Source organism: Leptonychotes weddellii, chromosome 5 (genome assembly GCF_054177405.1).
Source record: "Leptonychotes weddellii isolate Sample4059 chromosome 5, ASM5417740v2, whole genome shotgun sequence".
In the NCBI taxonomy this organism is placed as follows: domain Eukaryota; kingdom Metazoa; phylum Chordata; class Mammalia; order Carnivora; family Phocidae; genus Leptonychotes; species Leptonychotes weddellii.
The window spans coordinates 136937417-136950442 of NC_138373.1; the positions used below are offsets into that span (position 1 = coordinate 136937417).

The following is a 13026-nucleotide window of genomic DNA, read 5'->3' on the forward strand; positions in this document are numbered from 1 at the left end:
GTTTTAGAGGGGAGGGGGGTGGGGGGGATGGGTTAGCCTGGTGATGGGTATTAAGGAGGCACGTACTGAACGGAGCACTGGGTGTTATGCGCAAACAATGAATCATGGAACATTACATCAAAAACTAATGATGTAATGTATGGTGACTAACAACATAAAAAATAAAAAAGAGTGCCTTTAGAATATCAAACAAATGTATAATAAATCTGGCCATAAACTGGATGAATAATCTTATAGTTTATATAAAACCAGACCACATTACAGGCTGAGATAAATACTAATCATAGGCTCCCTAAAATCTGTTTCTAGACAAGAGTCTTCAGGAGAAATTTTTTTGTTCTCATAAGGGGTTTCTGAACACTGCAGAAATAAACCTTCTTTCCTTGAGACTCCTTGCTCAAAGAGGACTCCAACCTTTAAAAGAAACCAGATAACTCAGACACGTAATGAAAGCTCTTGCAATCCTATTCCTACTCTTGACTCAAGTCAATGTTTTGAGTAAAAGGTATGCTAGGAATTTCTCTTCACCTGAAATATTTTAAGTATTTTGTTACTGTAAAATCTGTAGGGGAGCATAAAAGAAATATTAAGAATTTTGCACTTGGGGCACTTGGGTGGTGCAGTTGGTTAAGTGTTGGACTCTTGGTTTCAGCTCAGGTTATGATCTCAGGGTCATGAGATCAAGCCCCCGTGCTCAGCATAGAGTCTGCTTGAGATTCTCTCTCCCTCTCCCTCCTGCTCATGCTCTCTCTCAAATAAATAAATAAATCTTAAAAAAAAAAAAAAAAGGGAATTTTGCACTTAATATAAATTTCCATTTCTGAGGACTTTTGAGATGAAAGAAACCTAGAAGACTTTTGTCTGTCACTTCCATTTTGAAGCTGTAATTGTCCTAGTGGAATAATGAACATTTCTACTGATAGTTATTCATATATGAGGACACACAAAATGGAAGCTATCCTGGTCACAAATCTAAACCCAAGTCAGCAAGCACTTACAGGAAACACCTGTTAAGGAAACCTAACATACACCAATCGCAATCCGCAACTCCACTTTAACTAGCTCACCTTACCCTAAGAAACAGGACCCACTAGCCTTACAAGGAAATCTTCAAGCTCCTAGCCAATAAGGCCATTTCCATATTGCTGTTTCTAATGTTCTCTAAAACTCACTCTTGCCCGAAATCCCTCAGCAAAAGTGCTCTCCTGATCTATGGATTGTTTTCCCTTGAATAAAGGCACAAATTTGTTACTAAATTGTTTTAGCTGTCATTTGACACTATCGAATAGTTGATCATTTATATTAAAAAAGAAAGCAGTTTGTAATAGGAATATTTAAGACCAGATCAATTAACCAAAGTAATTGCGGAGATTAAGAAAAGGAAAAAAAATATTTAAAGCTTAAAAAAATTTAAGCTTTAAATTAATTGCACTAAACACACCTTATCTGGTGTCATCAGCACAGTTGACTCAGTTTTTATTCCAGACTGGTGAATATTCACAAACATTCCTGAATCTAACAGTCCTGCTGACCTGTAACAAACAAGTACAAATTTTAGCCTTAGTTTCATTGGGAAGAAAAACAAATGACCAGCTCTACTTTATGTATGTTTTGCTTGTTTTTACTATACCGTGCAGTTTCACTATCTGTTACAAAAGTTGGAGTTGCAGCTAATGGACTTCGAAGGTCTTTTCGGATGTAGATTTTTTCTGTTGAAGCGGCACAGTTGGAAGATTTTTCTCGTGATACTTCAATAGGTTTTCTTTCACACTGAACAGCTACAAAAATGCATTAAACTATTACACCACAGTGTGGAATTTATAGGCAATTATAAATGTAACCATTCGGTCAGCAATGCTCACTGCTCATGGGAGACAAGTTACCATAAGTGAACTCTAAAGGTAATTCTTAATCTTAAGAAATTATTTCCAACTTCAACAAAGTTGCTTCAGAATAGTTATTTGCATCTCTTGCTCTCTTTTCTCTCCCTGACCCAGCTGTGGTAGAAATGTAGAGAAATTCTTATTTTTTAAAAGTTCACTGTCAAGAAGGAAAAGATACTGTCAAGAAGGAAAAACTGAAGATAGGAGTCTCTTACCTATCTATGCGAGAGTTAAAAAAATAATATTTGACCAATTGAAAACAATAGTAATAGAGAGCCACAAAAAGTTAAATCTTTTTTTAGTTAAGAGCAAGGAGATTTTTGAGAAGTAATTCAACCGTTTAATCTTCATTTATAAAATATAGGTAGTGTATTTCACTTATTTTATAGGAATTTTATTTCATGATACTTAGGAGATAGTATAGTTTAGTTGTTAAATGTACATTTTCTGAGGAAAAAAAAAACCTGCCAAGATTCAGATCCAAGTTCTGCCACTTATTAATTATGTGACCTTGGGCAAGTTACTAAATCTGTTTACTCAAATGTAAAATGGGTAAGAGTAGTACCTAGTGCATGGTGTTTTACTATAGGAATAAATAATTCATATGCTATACACAGAGTTAGGCATGGTGAGAGCTCAATCAATATTAGCTACCCTACTTATCACCTTAGTAGTTTAATCGGAAACTAAACTGGCATCTAGTTAGTTGTGCTTTTTTTAAAAAACCATGTTCAAACATACATACATGCATAGCATATAGGCATTCGATGAGTATCTTGTTGAATAAAAAATACGTGCATATGTACACATTTCTAAACTGTTAGTTGGAAATCTGTAAATTAAAAAGCATATATATTGACATATTGTGTTAATTTTGACATACTTCTAGAGGTTGCCTGAATTCTTAAAATTATTTTCTCCTTTAAAGCTAATACATACAGTCTTGTCTCATTCCAAACGCAATACATCTCTGTAACCTGCAGTATTGACAGCGGTTTCGATGGTGTTTATTGATAATACAGTCCTTTGATCCTCGACATGAATAAACTAAATTTTTTCGGATGCTTCTCTTAAAAAATCCTTTGCAGCCTTCACAGGTTACTGCTCCATAATGACGCCCTAGAGACAAGATGTTTAAGGAAACACAAAAGTCACATATTTTAGAACAGAAATAGAAATAAGCCCATTTCTTCCCTTTAAGTAACAATAATATATGTGATGAAATGGAGATTTTTGAGTTTGTGACATGGAAAAATTTTTTAGGAGTTACTAAACAGAGAATGAAACAACCATATTCTTTGATAAATATATTAAATAATATGAATTTTTAATTCTGTAAAGTAACTTTAACAATGATACAAAAAATTTCGGAAAGAGAAAAAACAAAACCACCCATGACACCATAAGTAAAAACTATTTTCACTTCTGAGATCACTTACAAATTATAATTCTCTTATATGTTATATAAAGATATTTTATTCTGAAAACTCTGCTCGGAAAAAAGATACATCAATTAATATTTGAGCTATAGTATTCTCTTTTTTGAGGGGTGGGGTGGGAAAGGATAGAGGGAGGGGGAGAGAAAGAATCTTAAGCAGGCTACACGCCCTGTACAGAGCCTCCATGGGGCTTGATCTAACGACCCTGAGATCATGACCTGAGCCGAAGTCAAGGGTCAGACATTTAATCAACTGAGCCTCCCAGGTACCCCTATAGTAATCTGAAGAAATCTGTCACACTTTGATTAACCTACTACTTCACAGGCCATTTCTTTGATACAACATCTATTAAATTGAACATACTCTGGGAAAAGCTGTAGTGTGAGATTTTTGCAATAAAGCTATGGAAAAGATTAAAGATTATATATGAGTGAACATGGGTGCTTTCCTGGCATAAAATAACAATGTACATAACTAAAATGACATAACCCTGAGTATTAGTAATAGTACTTGGAGAAATGCTGCTCAGTTATGCACAGCATTAAATAAAGAGTAACCAGAGCTTTTCCATCTCAATAATCTAAGTTACTCTATATTCCTGGACTAGCAACAGGGCTCAGCAGGTAAGTTAACAACTTAATGTTATGTATTATTAAGGACCACAACTCATTTTTAAGCAATTGCTTTGACAAAACTGATTTTACTTTCAAGAAAAATTTCCACATATTGTTTACATTTAAAAAGCAGAACTCTTGGGGTGCCTGGGTGGCTCAGTTGTTAAGCGTCTGCCTTCAGCTCAGGTCATGATCCCAGGGTCCTGGGATCGAGTCCACATCGGGCTCCCCCCTCGGGGGGAAGCCTGCTTCTCCCTCTCCCACTCCCGCTGCTTGTGTTCCTGCTCTCGCTATCTCTGTCTCTGTCAAATAAATAAAATCTTTAAAAAATAAATAAATAAAAATAAAAAGCAGAACTCTCTGGGGGACCTGGGTGGCACAGTTGGTTAAGCCCCTGACTCTTGGTTTTGGCTCAGATCATAATCTCAGGGTCAGGACACTGAGCCTCGTGTGGGGCTCCATGCTCAGTGTGGAGTCTGCTTGAGTTTCTCTCCCTCTCTCTCTGCTCCCCCACCCGCCCAAATAAACAAATCTTTTTTTTGTTTTTAAAGCAAAACTGTTTTTCACAATTCTTCAAAATACACATTTTATGTAATTGCAAGATCAAATTAAATTGCATTCAAGTAAAAAAAAAATCTTTGGGTGAATAAAAAGCTTTGGGGGGAAATCAGTTAAATTTTATAGGCCTCAAATAGGAACTGTAAAAACAACATGCTCTTTTTACTTTCAGAAGAAGAAACATGGTAGTGTGGTAGTTATTTTAACAACACAACACATACAGAAGGCTATTTTTAAAATGTTACCTGATGCTTTGTCTCCACATACTACGCAAAGATCAAAAACCTTATTTGGTCCTTGGTCTGGGGAAGAATTATCTGTTAAGAGCTAAAGAAAACCCCCCAAAACAAAAAACAAAACAATAATTTGTTAATAACACTCTTAGTTAAAATGTAAAAGAACGGTCTTAATTATTGCTTGCTTTCTCATAAGTTATTCTGGAACTTTGAACTCTATTATGCATATATCAATTAAACTACTATTAATTTTCTTTATATATAAGTAAAAATTTCAATGTTATTAGAAGCAAAGATCAGAATACCTTTTAAATTTGTTCCATAACAATCTCATTAAATACTGTTAAACACTCAAATACATGAGTATTTAATGTATCTTACCTATTAAGCACTTATTATTTGTTATTCATTCAACACATCAAATTACTGCAGCAATTATCAGCCCTATCATGACGTGTCTTTGAACAGCTCAAAATTTTTCCACGTGGAAAAATAAGCTATAACAGCATAAAAAGATAATTGAATTTTTTAAATAGAAAAGTACTTAAAAATTTTTTTTTATTTATAATTATGGAAATGATTGATAAACTTTTCATCGATGAGTTGTCTTAAGATCTGGATCTTGGTGTAATCGTTGACAACGTGGGCTGTAGAGTCTGATAAACGGTAGCAGGTTAGTGGGACTGGGTGGAGAGGCCTTGGGCAAATTACAAACCCTCTTTATAAATTATATAAAGAGTTAATCACTAGTTATAGCTAATATAATGCTGTAAAAGAAATACTAGTTTCTTCTTTTAGGTTTATCTTCTAATCTTTTAATAATTTTTTTTTTTCAATCTTTTGAAACGTGAACAAATTGATTCAATCCCAAAAATGTGATAGGGAATTCACCATATCACCTCCCCCTGGCTTTAAAACAACCCACAAACTAACCTCCACTTTGACTCTTTTTCTTCTCTTAGGGGTGTGAATGCCTTCAGGAGTAATTCTGATTTTAAAAACTTCAAACAGTCCTTAAAACAGCTGTCCCTTGCTATGTTCTAATAGCATTATTTCTTCTTATATCATCATAAAAATTAGTCTTTAACAGAAACTTAAAAAAAAATAGGCTGTCCTTTGAAAGCATCTATGAAAGGCATCACTCTTCCTTAGCACATCTATTGTGAATGGTGCTAATCTTTTATCTATTATTCCTAAGGGTAGAAGAAATACTGAGAGATTAAGGGACTTGCCCACATCCTTTAGGTCACTAGATCAGAAATTCAGTCTTCTTGGCCCAGGGGAATTTTATCCTGTACCTGTTTCTATTTCTTTGCCCTGAGAGGTGATCCATAAAGTAGGCAAAGTACCAATATTATCCTTTTTTCTTGAAACAGAATTTTTTTAAAAAGAGTAACTTTACAGTGGAGAAATCTGATACACACTACTTCAGCCAGGTGGTAAAGATCAATGTCACCAGTTATAAAACATGAAGATAGTTAAGTACACTTGATATGTGATGAAAATGGCACTTAACCTCTGTGATCCTCCTTTATCAAAACCAACAATCCCAGTCTAATCATGAGAAAAACAGTAGTCAAATTCCCATAGCAGGGCCATCTACAATATACCTGACCAGTACACCTCAAAATCGTCAAGGTCATCAAATACAAGGAAAGTCTGAGAAACTGTCACTGTTAACAGGAATCTAAGGAGACATGATGACTAAATGTAATATGGTATCCTGAAACCAAAAAGAGTATTAGGTAAAAATCAGGGAAAGCTAAAAACATCTATGGATTTTAGTTAATAATATATCAAAATTAGTTCACTAATCATAATAAAGGTATCATATTAATATAAAATGTTAATAGGAGAAATTGTGTTGAGAGGTTATATGGAAACTCTGTACTAACTGCTCAATATTTCTGCAACTATAAAACTGTTCTAAAAAATCAAATCTGTTGATAAAAAGAAATTAAGGTATTCATGATGTTACACTTTTAGTGACTTCTGTCTTGTTGATAAAATAACTTCTTATAAATCCCAACCACTTTTTACCTTAACTGTTTCTAAAAGTAATATAAATAATGCAATTAGAAGAGTAATAGAATCTATCAGGACATACAGGCAAAATTTTGTATTTTATGAATTAGTTTTTCAATCCTAAAAGGAACTTTCTTTGATCAGGTTTTCATCACAAAATAGAGAATTCAATTTTAAGTGGGCACTCCACCAAAAAGTCTCCGAAGGCAAACTTAAGGGTTTGCTGGATTTGTGTTCAATCACAGCAACCAGCAGTGAAAATTATCTACATAATCACAGGCATGCAGTGTGTATAAGCCTTAACTCTTCAAAAAATATATAACTAGCAAAAATTAAAATGATGTGAAGTTAATCTAGACCACTGACTGAATTTCAGTGTTAAAGCAGACGCTGGGGATAAAGCTGTCTGCTACATCAAGGAAAATAGAAATGACGACCAAGGAGGCAAAGTGACAAAGATGCAGCCATAATACCGACTTCTTGGTTTGGCAGCTTCTTGTTGCCCAGGTTAAGCGTCGTCTTGGGAAGTGCTGCTACCACAGAAGAGGCTCTTAATTTGGCAGTTTCCTAAACATGCAAAAGCAGCAGGTCTCTTAGAAGCCAGTTCTGCAGCACGTCTGAGTGGTTATTCTTGGAAGCCTGACCTGGAGCTGTTATCTTCAGCCTTCCCAACAATTCTGTGAGTTCTCTATACCCTTTATAAAACCCTTTCCTGGGCAAACTAATCAGAGTGAATCTTACTATATGCAACTAACAACCCCCCCAACATATATGGATGTGAGGGTGCGTGAGGAAAAGTACAGTGGCAGATAGGAGAGGGCAGTCACCACAGATAATCTGCACAGCACATAATCTTATGCAACATTTTTTTTCCTACGGACCACGGAGGACGTAAAGTCTTAACATTAGGACTTATACTTATGATGTGCTTTTTAATTCTTTCAAGTGTAAGATGAAAAGACACTCTGAAGTTATTTACCTGGAGATGTTGTGCAGACAGATCAGGAGTTGTAAAAAATAACTGATTAACACCTGCTGCATCTGGAGTAGTGAGGAAAACTTTCCCTGGAGTAGAATCTTGCCTGGCCAGAATGACTTTGCTTGGGGTAGAGCCATCGTGATTTGTCAGAATGAACTGCTTGCCTTGTGTATTATGATCAAGTGCCGTCACGATCTGGATTTTCTGGCCAGTTTGCTGCTCGGTAACAATCTAACACAATCACGTCAAATTAGTAATCAATTCAACTTATCTTTTTTTTTTTTTTCTCTTTAAGGGCACAATTTTCTCCTACCTTCAGACAAAGGTAGGAAAGCATACCATTACATATATATTCAATACAGTACACATACATACATACATACCTTTTAAACTAGCAATTCTACTCCCACAAAATCCCATCCTATAGAAAAACAAATGTGCAAATAAAGGTACAATAGTAAAAACATTTGGATCTATTTTGATTCCTTCCTTCCCCTTCCCTCCCACCTTCCATTTAGACAAATGTTTATTGGGTGCATTCCAATTGCCAAGCACTGTTTGTTCTGGGTCGTGGAATATAGCAATAAACAAAACAAAACCTTTGTTCTCATAAAGCTTTTATTTTAGTGAGGAAAGGCAGATAAAAAACAAACAAGCAAATAATATTGTCAAATGGTATCAAGTGCTACAAAGAAAAAATCAAGCAGGGTAGAGATGGTGACAGTCACTGATGGAACAAAAGCCACGAGGAGATGACATTTTTGCACAGACCTGAGTGAAGTAGCAGACCAAAGCTTAGGACTAGCTAGAGGAAGTGCATCCTTTACCTGGGACACAGGGAGAAGGCCGTGGGGCAGTGTTTCACACATTTGAGGCAAGAGACACTGCAAGAGAGCTATGTGAGTGAGACAGAGTCGCAGAAGGGATTATGGCAAAAGACGGGATCTGAGCGACAGCAGGAGCCACGTGGTATGGGGCTTCGTAAGGACTACAAAATCTGGATTTCCTCCTGTGTGAAATGGAGATCCACTGGAAGGTCACAGAGCAGAGTGGCAAGATCTTTTTCAAAAAGGGTAATTCTAGATTTAGTGTGTAGACTAGCCTGTGATGTTCAAGAGAAGAATTAAGGAAGACCAGAAAGGATGTTACTGCTCACACACTGGCAATATCTGGGAATTATATATGGGCAGAGATGCTGGCAGGGGACAGGGTAATAGCCATGCTGGAGGAAAAAATGATTGGATTTGGGATATTTTATGAAGGGAAATGTGACAGATATGCTGATGGACTAGATGTGGAATATAAGGAGAGAAGAGTCAAAGATGACTAGCAAATTTTGCTCTGAGCAATTGGGAGGACAGGATTGCTATCTACTGAGTTGGAGGAGCCTAGGGAAGAGCAAGTTCATGAATAAAGAGAACCAGCCCTCAAAACCAGCCCAGCATTGAGGGCTTTTGTTGTTGTTGAGCAAATATTTTACAGAGTAAACTCATTAAGCCAATTTAATCCCTTGGTTCAAATTTAAAATGGCAAAGTTGGTTTGTTTCCTACTTTTTTCCATTTCCCTGAAATTATTTTCAAGATTCTTTTCTATGAAAAATTTACAACAAAGTTCTGAATTACTCATCAGTTTTTGTCTAAAGTAGAACCGTACTGATTATAGCTGCTGCCAATTTGAGTTTTCTTTGTTGACCATTATTGCCAGCATGTCTTATTTTTCTGGGTGTACTTTTCACTGCTGTCAATTTTATTTTACATAGGTTATTTCCACCACTATCTTCCCCTAACAATTTTCAATTTTACCTCTAAGATGTGAATTTGAATCAGTTTATAACAAATTTTACCATGTAAAGCTTAAGCTGTTGTAGGCTTCACTATGGATTATTTCTATCAGTATTATTACTGTGAAGTAAACAAAATTCTAATGGCTGACAAACTTATTTCTTAGAGAAGAGCTTTAGGTGCATGCAACGTGTGGTAGTTCTTTGATAGCACATTCAAACTCGACAAGTGGTAGCTTTTTAAAGGCTAGTTGTAATGTGAAACCAGAAACTGTATCAAAATCCATTGATCTATCCTGTAATTTGAATGGATCCTTCACTTGTCAGTGATTTCGTAATATCACACTGGCCCACTGAGTGAGGTACATCTTTTATATGTTGACATGTTTCATCATACCATATCATTACATGGCAGGCAGCCCCTAGGGGAAAAAGGGCAATGAACATTTCAGTATTATTAGAAAATGGTTTTGACCTTGTTGACCCTCTGTGAAGAGTCCCCAGAAGATACTCTGAAAGCCTCTGGATTATGGTACCTCTTACTAAGGAACTGGGCGTCACTGTTCCAGGTCTCATCACCCCTCCACAACTCGTTGTTAGCTGGCTTTCTTCTGCACTCCCGTAACACTCTACACAGCCATCTGTTAGAGACCTTACCACCGTATTGTGACTGTGGGATGATCTGACTATCTCCCACTAGATTTAAAGCTACCTGAAAGTTGAAAGTATCTTTTATTTCTGTACCTTCAGAACCTAGCATATACATTTGATTGATTTATTTTTTAAAAGATTTTATTTGAGAGAGATAGAGAGAGCATGCGTGAGAGCACAAGTAGTGGAGAGGGAGAAGCAGGCTGCCCATCGAGCAGGGAGCCCGATGCGGGGCTCCATCCCAGGACCATGGTATCATGACCTGAGCTGAAGGCAGCCGCTTAACCGACTGAGCCATCCGGGCGCCCCTATACATTTGATTTAAATAGGCTTGATGGATCTGCAAATGAACTGTAAATCAAACATACCTCTCCCATCTGTTGTTCAATAATTTGATGTGCAATTTCTTCTATGGTTGCCATGTTCTAATTGCCAAAATGTCCTGCCAGAATAAAAAGATGCCCTTTCACAATTGTATTCATAAAACATATATACTGAAGAATTTACAAATGAAATCACATGATAGCTAAGATTTATTTCAAAATAATCCAGTTGGGGTGGGTGGGGGAAGGACAGAATAAACAAAACAAGACTGGCCATGCACTGACAATTATTGAAAACTGATGAAGTTTATAGAGGGGTTCATGAAATTATTCTTTTATATATTTTGAAAATATCTATTTACTTGACACACTCTTTTATAAATATACTGTAAAAACTGACAAAAGAATTGCATTTGTTCAGAAGGAAAGAAGATTTCTCCAGAATTATGTGACTGTTCATTAGTGGCAGTTTCTTAAATATTAAGGTTAATTTGCATTTAAGGTAAAACTTTCTCCAAATGGACTTGAGAGACTGAAAGATTAATGCATTGACTTTGACTTTTGCTTTTTCTATCAGACAAGAACACAAAAATTATTTCTGACTTTGTCACATTATATAATTATCTGTCATAAATTGACTTTGGTTGTACTAAAAGCAATGCTCAATATTTAGCTTTATTCAACTATTTCTCACTAGATTGAAAAGCAGTGGCATCACCCTCTCTGGAACCAACTGAGGAAACAGAGCTGCTCCCTGGGCCTGAGTCCTCTGGGCCTCCACCCCCATGAATTGCAGGGAAGGCAGTAAAATTTCTGAGAATTTTATATCAGCAGAAACGATGCCAGCTTGGAATGAAGGAGACACAGATGGGATGAAATGAAGAAAAATTTTCGGACTTGTGTGATTCTTCTAGATGGGCCAGTAGAGCTATTCAGTTTCAAACATCTGTTATCCTTCAAGGAAAGGGGAGAAAGATTCAAAGATGGGTCAGAGGCCCGACTAAGCCACCCAGGTGCCCCTTTATTATTATTAAGATTTATTTATTATTTGAGAGAGAGAGTGCCCATGCGTGGAGAGAGGGGCAGAGGGAGAGAATCTTCAAGCAGGCTCCCAGCTGAGCACTGAGCACGAAGCACCAAGCAGAGCTTGATCCCACAACCCATGAGATCATGACCTGAGCTGAAACCAGTGTCCGACATCCAACCAACTGAGCCACCCAGGCGCCCCTAATGTTTATTATTTCTATCAACATTCTGTTCACGAAGCTATCTGTGTATCTCTTAAGAGAATGGCTCTTCTACAGTTCTCTTTTCTTTCTGAACCCTCACCAAAATTGCCTTTGGCATCCATATTTCTACCAACAATCTCTTCAAGGCAATCCAGGCTTTCTCTAGCATGCATCTCAAAACTCTTCCAGCCTCTATCCATTTCCCAGTTCTAAAGTTTTAGGCATTTGTTACAGCAGCACCCTACTTCCCAGTACCAAAATCCATATTGGTTTGCTAGGGCTGACATAACAAAGGCTAACAGGACTACTTCTGGTTGGGTAGTTCAAACAACAAAAATTAATTTTCTCACGGGGGCGCCTGGTTGGCTCAGTCAGTTGAGCAACTGACTCTTGGTTTCTGCTCAGGTCATGATCTCAGGGTCATGAGATCAAACACCATGCTCAGCTCAAGAGTCTCCTGGAGATTCTCTCCCTCTACCCCTCTCCCCTCCCCGAGCTTGCATGAGCTCTCTAAAATAAATTTTTAAAAAATTAATTTTCTCACTATTCTGGAGGCTAGAACTCTGAGACAAGCTGTCAAATAGGGATGGTTTCTGAGACCTATCTCCTTGGCTTTTAGATGGCTGTCTTCTCTTTGTCTCTTCACACGTCTTCCCTCTGTGCCTGTGTTGTAATCTCTTTTAATAGGGATAACAGTCACATTGGATTGGGGCCTACCCTAATGACCTCATTTTAACTCAGTTATCTCTTTAAAGGCCTCATGGCCTTTAAATACAGTCACATTCTGAGGTACTGGGGGCCAGGACTTCAATATGAATTCTGGGGGGGGCAGCCCATAACACTTAGGCACAAATCTAATAGGAAACACGCACGATATATATATAAGGAAAGCTTTAAAATGTTACCTAAAGAGAAGAAAAACTAGCTGAAAGAACACCAAAGAAAATGATTATAGTGACTACCTCCAGGGAGAACTGGAAGTTTTGGAACAGGGGTAGAATGCAGACTTATTTTTCACGGACTAAGTGTCTGTTTCTTCTAAATTTTACCTACAAGTATTACCATACACAAAAAATTCATTTTAAGTAGAAAACAAAAAGCCAGTTTAAAGGAATCTTTTCCAGAAATCCTAAAATCAACAGTGTTATCAGCACATCAGACCCAAAGAAGCTACTTCATAATGAAAACTTTGGCAGATAAACTATTTATATATATTATAGTGTATGAATAGAAAGGACTAAAGTCAAATCTCAGTGCTATTATATGAGCAAACAGTTACACTAAATCAACTACCATTTTAGCCAAAGA

General features: G+C 36.7%; 1 protein-coding gene across 3 annotated transcripts in view; it reads right to left on the reverse strand.

The window, feature by feature from the left end:
- The window catches only part of NR2C1 (nuclear receptor subfamily 2 group C member 1), a 45520-nt gene that overhangs the window by 24757 nt on the left and 7737 nt on the right, over nucleotides 1-13026 (reverse strand). For all 3 annotated transcript variants that reach the window (XM_031037434.2, XM_031037433.2, XM_081819082.1), the window contains exons 2-7: nucleotides 10535-10608; nucleotides 7735-7965; nucleotides 4740-4821; nucleotides 2823-3002; nucleotides 1631-1778; nucleotides 1442-1532 (exon numbers count right to left, since the gene is read on the reverse strand). In XM_031037434.2, the coding sequence (XP_030893294.1) occupies nucleotides 1442-1532; nucleotides 1631-1778; nucleotides 2823-3002; nucleotides 4740-4821; nucleotides 7735-7965; nucleotides 10535-10588 (786 nt within the window). In that variant the 5' untranslated portion in view covers nucleotides 10589-10608. The remainder of the gene's footprint in view (nucleotides 1-1441; nucleotides 1533-1630; nucleotides 1779-2822; nucleotides 3003-4739; nucleotides 4822-7734; nucleotides 7966-10534; nucleotides 10609-13026) is intronic.